This window comes from Notothenia rossii, assembly GCF_949606895.1.
Source record: "Notothenia rossii genome assembly, chromosome: 2".
Taxonomy (NCBI): Eukaryota; Metazoa; Chordata; class Actinopteri; order Perciformes; family Nototheniidae; genus Notothenia; species Notothenia rossii.
In genome coordinates this window covers 62,308,689-62,315,558 of record NC_136904.1, presented here as the reverse complement: position 1 = coordinate 62,315,558, position 6,870 = coordinate 62,308,689, and the positions used below count along the sequence as shown (strand labels likewise).

Below are 6,870 nucleotides of genomic sequence, written 5' to 3'. Positions count from 1 at the left end.
ATTTTTGAAAAACATAAGTCCCTGTGTCTCTGAGCCGCAGCGACGCAGAGTGATTCAGAGGGGTCCCTTCTGCTGTTGGTTCTGGACTGGTGTTCTTGTGTTGGTGGATAAAGCAGACTGCTCCGTGCTTGGTGTTGCTGTGCCGCTGTGCCGCTGTCACGTCTGTTCCCTGATCTCTGCGTCACCGACCGATTTGATATTAAAGTGACAGAAAAAAAAAGGTTATAGTAAAGCCGCGGCCGGAAAATCAGGAAGCAACGTTACTACGCTATAATCGATTATCTTCCGTCACTGCATCGATACCGAATCGTCCGCATCGCAATGCATCGGAGAAACGATTATTTTCAACACCCCTAGTGTGAGGAGAACCAGTGGAGAACTGGGCAGCTATCTTGGTGAGTGACCGGCGTTAGCTACAGAATGTTAGCTAACGTCACATCACAACATTGTGAATTTAGCTATCATATATCAGGCTATAACTAAAGTAGCATTGATAATATAGTAACGTTACTGGCAGGACTGTTGATACTGATCCATAACAGAAACTAATGCGCAAGTATCAGCCGTATCTCGCGTTACCTAATGCAACTCCACACTACGGTGCTGTGTACCGGAGGGGAGACGCGAGATACGGCTGATACTTGACGATCTGGCGGAGAAAGCTTGTGGAGCCTCCGTTGATATGCCGTTGTAAATGGCTTGATGGAAAGCAGGTGTGTAGTCGGGGAGGGTGCACAGCTGATTGCAGCAGGTGAGTGGAGGTCATACTTGTCAACCCTCCCGATTTTCGCGGGAGACTCCCGATTTCATTGCTCCCTCCCGGTTTCCTCCCGGGGTCATATTTCCCCCGCATTTCTCCCGATTTCTGACAAAATCAGATTTACTCAGGACTGTTTCCACTCAGACTTTAATACAGCTACACCATTGTTTGGTTTCCATGGTAACACCTCTTTTTAGTAGCGCGCAACTGAAAGTCTGAGAGGGTGAGGCAGATAGTCACAGAAAACAGAACAAGAATCTACAACTACTCTACTCTCTGCTCACTCCTTTCCTGCCCACACATATGCTCCATCAAGGATGGTGCTACAGGCCGCAAGGCATTGCACTTAGAACTACAATAAGCATGATCCACTAGCAACCTGCACAAACACAATACTGCACCATGATTACAAATGGTGAAATACAATGTAAAACTACCGAAAAATACCAGCTCACTAAAACACATACCCGCGGTCAGAGAGCGGAGATGTTTACCCTTTGTGATGTAATATGATGCGTTTGACGTATGACCTTAAAAAAAAGTCGTTTTTAAGAGCAGAGCTCAAAATTGCTCCTTTCCCTCTGAATTCCTGCCCTTATGTCTCGTAAAACATATCAAATCCTACATTCACTTTTTTAATTGTAATTTTCAAGCAAGTTTAAGCATAAATGTAGAAAAAAAAAAAACCTGCAAGATGCTCTTTAACTGAGGCTCCTGCCTTTTAGTGGGTTGCCAGGTTTGCGCGCATGTCGCTATAATCACGTTTTTCGAAAAAACTAAACGTAATATCTCACTACAAAAACAAACGCAAATATTTAATTTTAAACAGTCAAGTCCTTTCAAGTCATCTGTCTCAAGCTTAAGTCAAGTCAAGTCATGAATACTAAGTCAAAGTCAAGTCAAGTCTTTTATCAATGTTAGTGAAGCAAGTCTCAAGTAAAAAATAACTTGACTCGAGTCCCCACCGCTGTTAATCTGTGTCTGTTATACTTGCATGTATGAGATCATTAAGTGCCTTGTATCTTCTTTAGTTATAGTTTCACTCCGCTTGAAGGTCAGATGAATGCAAATAAGTCATTAAAGCATGGCTGCTCATTCTCTAGCTCTCAAAAGAGTTTGACTGGCTGTTTAATCTACTGTATATTCACACTGAGACAGTACAACACATAGAGAGAACAGTACAAATAATAATCAATACATATATATTGTTAGAGCTACACAGTCTTTTGCATATAGTAATTGTAGTTTGTCATTTAATTTGTTTATTATGATTTTGCTCACATTACAGGGCTTGACATTAACTTTTTGAGCCACTTGTCCTTCGGACAAGTGGCTCAGCCATTTTACTTGTCCGAAGGCTAAACCCACTTGTCCGAAATTTACTTGTGAAAATAAAAGCCTATTAAAAAAAATGAATAAAACCGACAAGAGATTTGGACAATTAATATGATTTAATAACTTAATCAGGCACATTTTATAACATAAACAGTCTGGCATAAAACGCCATTCGATTGCATACCCAAAGTAATTAGCTATTTATAATACTTTATACTTATAGCACATGCATAAGATGGTCTCTTTTGAAAGGTAACATTCTGAAGTTTCTTACACAATAAAGAAAAATCACTTTGGGTGCTTATAAAAAATATCATGCTATGTAATCATGTTAAACATTTATGTTTAAAAATATCACTTTGAGTGCTAATGTAAAAGAGAAACAGGTTTGAACACACTGAAATAAAATAGTTGCTCCTTACTTTTGTGTTCTGAGAGGTAGGAGCTGGAAAACATAACGGTTCCATAGCCTGAAAACTTAATCATACAGGTCCAAAGTCTATAAAAATCCCATGGAAAATTTGTGTATTTTGTAATGTGTGTACCGCAATAATTCCAAAATGTCCTTCCGCTGCCATTCATTCAGAACGATTGAAAGGCGGCAAATTTCGGCTGCCTCCAAATGAGTTTACAAAACGAAATGAAAAATAAACGTTCTTCAAAAATGTATTGGTTGCACGGCAAAAAATGCAGTCCGGAGCCGGGCAAAGTGCTCACGCTGCTGCCCTGTGTTGAAAATAAGTCTTGTGCCATAATACTGATTGATCACTCCTCCAGCTCATCTTCACTCCCCATCAACACCAGCTCATCCTCCTCATCTCCCCTCTCTCTTGACGACCAGGGGTTAAACCCTGGTCTACGCCTGCGCAGGCTTGATGTCCACCATCGCTGGGCAGCTGAGGCTGCATCAAAGTCTTCCAGAGCGGGACCTTGGATGGAGATGAACATGAGCCTCTGGAGTTGAGCGGTGGTAAGGCTTGACCTCCAGTCGGTCTTGACTCGCTTCATTGTAGAGAAGCCACGTTCGCACACTGCAGTGGAGACCGGGAGAACCATATAGATCTCCATCAGATGACATAAGCAGCGGAACATGGCTCTCCTCTCCTCTGGGAATACAATGAGACAAAAATATATGAATTAATTTCCTTCAAGAAATTCTACTTTCTGCTTTTTTTTGGTAACTTTTAAAATACACACTTAACATTATACTGACACACACCTGATTGCAGGACACTGAGAAAAATGTCCCTCATTGGAACAGCTGACCGCCTGAGAGCGAAGCTCTTATACTGGGCATACTCGGCTATAACCTCCTCTGGTGTAATCCCTGCCTTGGCCAAGAGCTCCTTGTAAAATCCAGATAGGCTCTTCATTTCTTCCTGACCATGCTGAGTGAAGGTCTCTGTTGCCACAGCATCAGTGTGGTCATACTTGGGCCAGCAAGAGGGATCTAGTGCCCTGAACTTAGCTACTATGCTGTCTTGATGCAAGTCCTTCAGACGCTCATCCAAGTGACTGATGACTGCATCTGTATGAGAATAAATGCACAATCACTACACTGACTTTGACACCTTTTAATACACCAGACACTATATATATATATATTTTTTTTTTTATTTAAAAGGTGTCATACCTATCACTGCTGCCCTTTGTGGCTCAAGCGTGGAGGAAGAAGCCCTGTTCAGTTGGACACCCTTGTAGCATCCGGATCCATTGCTCTGCTCCACAAAGGTCTCCATGTACAGCCCCATTCTGGTCTTAAGGGAGGACAGGTTCCAGAAACACCTCTCCTGGCTCTCCACCGCCTCACACACTGTCACACTATCCTTTTGAAAAACCTTGGAAAGGGTGGCAAGGTGGTCAAGGACATCACAGAGGAAGTGGAGGAAGAGGACACTGCCGTAGTCCTTCAAATAGCTGGACACCTTCTTGGCCCTTCCTGTCACAGCAGCCGATGGTTTGGGCCGACGTTCGAGGCTTGCCATGTCCTCAAAGTGTGCCAGGATCACAGGAAAGCTATCACACAATACCTGAAATGGTTAAAAATATATATATATATATATAGTTTTAAAGTTATACTGACAACACGGTTTGTGAAAACAATTAAATAAATAAAATCTATAATATTAAATATGCCACAATACTGCACATGTAACCACTGCATCTACCTTGGCTGCACGGTGAACATAGGGCACCCAGCGGGCCCCATGTAGCGTGGTGGGCTTCAGTACCTTCTCCTCCATGGCCTCCGCAATCATCCGGAGCTCACGAAGTGCTTTTGGAGCATAATGGTACTGCTCATAGATGCTGCATAGGGTCGCCTGAAGCTGTTGCATCTTAGGGTTTTCTTTGATCGCACTGACCACGCCCAACTCCAGACGATGAGCGATGCAATGGATGGGTATGAGATGCGGGACTTGCTCTTTGAGGCGAGTAGCAACACCTGTCCTGCATCCAACATTGACTGCTGCACCATCACTCCCAAAGCCCACCAGACGCTCCCTCCAATCCACCAAGCCAGCCACACTAAAAGCTGAACAAAAGAAAAGACATCAGCATAGAGAACACAGAAGCAATAACTCCCAATACAGAAGCAATAATGAACTTATATGCTACAGTACCGTAAAAAAGGTTTGATAAAAAAACATTTCTCACCTGCATAAACAGCTTCCAGCACACCAGCTGCATTTGCATGCTTAACGTCCTCAATTTTCAAATATGAATTGATGGGACCCTCCGTGTCCATGTATCGAACGTACACCAACTCGTTCTCTAGGGTGGCTGTATCGGTGGCTCCATCAATCATAACTGAGAAGTATTTAGCCAATTTCAGCTTCTGCAGTAGTTTCTCCAGCTCCATTTCATAAATAATAACAACAAACCTGATGGGGGAGAGACAGCAATACAAATTGTTATGGTGTTGTTTTGGAAAGTCAGAATCAAAGCAAGACGAAAAACACTGAAATAATGCATCTTTGCTTGTTCTTTTTGACTGCCTATAAATGAACATTTTGTGAATATCATACCGTTCACAAGCCTTGTTGGACGCATAGCAGTTGGGAAGTTGTCCTCCCGTCCTGTTTATTAACCCATGTAGGGTTGTGAAGTGGGTGAAGGGCTGTTCTGTTCTGGCTACATAATAAGCAGCATGCATTATGTTGGTCATTTTAACCAACATTGTCTCCTCCATCCTGTGGAGCCCTGTGAGGACAGGTGGCAGTGGAGCATCAGGTCCCCTCTGTCTGGCTCTGTCTGCAGCTTCAGTAAGCTGGTGTCGCTTACTTAGAGCATGAGTTGACAAGGTGTCATATCGGAATGACCCGGTTCCTTTAAACAAGGACGAGGACCTGGATTTGAAAAATGGAAATGAATTAACATAATTGAACACACCCTACTGGACTATAATACGGGGATAATAATACGGGGATCCGTTACAGTCATTATTATCTGAATTTCATTGGCTACACAAACGGCCAATCATTTCCAGCGTCAGTCGGATTGATGATCTAATGTTTTACACACAACGATAACCATTTTTGCATAGCAGCAGCTTGCTCTAGCACAGTTATTAATGTCTCGAGTCGTGACCGTTAGCTTGTGAGAACGTTAGGAATAGTCTGCCTATACGTTTTACACTATAGTCAAATCAAATCACGAAAGACTTGATATCTGATCATCAACATAACCACTCCTTCCTCTGTCCACTCCAATAACACAACAAACGACCACCTAATAATAACGTCGACATCAATAATATCATAGAACACATTAAATAGCTTACGTTATCTAGATAATGTTATATAGCATTTTACACAACGTTTGTCAACTGTGAACGTCAGTCAGGATAACTAGCTAGACTACACAGTTCAGTTTATTTCGAATCTCATCATCTTCACACATCAGATAAATAGTCAATTATCTAACGTTAGCAAAAATAAAAGTTGTCACTTACGTGTCTGCAATGTCGGGCAAACTGCGGCAGGTTGAACAGTACATGATATGCTCTTCTCCTGCTTCTTCGGTGTACCGGAGCCAAGGAAACTTCTCGGTCCATGATGGAAGGAAGTTTCTTTTGCGTTTTGTTTCATAATCTAATTTGGAGGCAGCCGATTTTTCAGGATCTCGCCTAGGTCGCTTTCCTGGGGCTTGGTTTGCTTTTGGCGCCTGCAGCCAGGACATCTTGAACTCATTACTCACTGACTGGATATCGAGGATAGATGAGTCGCGAGCGTGACAGCGCATACACACCAGCCGCGCAAGCAGGCACTCGCGGGTTCGTGTTCACACCAATTTCCCGCGGGTCAAATATTTCTACCAATCACTGCAGTCATAATATTGACGTACAGGTACGGAGATTGCGACACTGCGAGACAGGCACTTCAGATGGAATAACGTTACTATTTCGTTTGGGTGATTTCCCCCCCCCCCCCAAAAATGCACTTGTCCGTTCGGACAAGTTAAACTGTATTATGCTTGTCCGACCATTTTTTTTACTTGTCCCGGACAATCGGACAAGCCTTAATGTCAAGCCCTGCATTAGAAGTATATATTTGTGGTAATATTCTGTTAAGTTAATAATAATTTGTTTAGTTAATTTCTTTGCTTTATATGTTAGTCTTTATTTGGGTTAATTTATTTAGTGTGATTTTTGGTTTAGACACCTGGGGGTAGTGGTGAGCACAGGTAAGGGTGTATATAAGCAGGAAGTGGCAGACCACCTGTTTTTGCACCTGGGTAATGGGCACATGGTTTTTTACCAGCACGAGAGAGGATTG

The 6,870-nt window shown here is 42.6% G+C and overlaps 1 protein-coding gene across 2 annotated transcripts; it reads right to left on the bottom strand.

Annotated features, from left to right (window-relative positions):
- Positions 1-2,192: 2,192 nt before the first annotated feature.
- LOC307028301 (zinc finger protein 862-like) lies at positions 2,193-6,639 on the bottom strand. Of its 2 annotated transcripts, XM_079663221.1 has the most exons (6): positions 5,122-6,639; positions 4,751-4,977; positions 4,264-4,628; positions 3,729-4,125; positions 3,315-3,623; positions 2,193-3,201 (listed from the first exon to the last, which is right to left on the bottom strand). In XM_079663221.1, the coding sequence occupies exons 1-6, from the start codon at positions 5,283-5,285 to the stop codon at positions 2,861-2,863; spliced, it is 1,803 nt and encodes a 600-aa protein (XP_079519347.1). In that variant the 5' UTR covers positions 5,286-6,639; the 3' UTR covers positions 2,193-2,860. The 2 variants fall into 2 exon arrangements, with proteins under 2 accessions (XP_079519347.1, XP_079519346.1); XM_079663220.1 differs by having other exon boundaries at positions 4,751-6,639.
- Positions 6,640-6,870: the final 231 nt, after the last annotated feature.

Coding starts and splice junctions, on each gene's coding strand:
- LOC307028301 (XM_079663220.1), bottom strand. CDS start 5,285: ATGGAGGAGACAATGTTGGTTAAAATGACCAACATAATGCATGCTGCT. Junction 4,126..4,263: donor ATGTTCACCGTGCAGCCAAG/GTAGATGCAGTG, acceptor TAACCATTTCAG/GTATTGTGTGATAGCTTTCC. Junction 3,202..3,314: donor TCTCAGTGTCCTGCAATCAG/GTGTGTGTCAGT, acceptor TTGTATTCCCAG/AGGAGAGGAGAGCCATGTTC.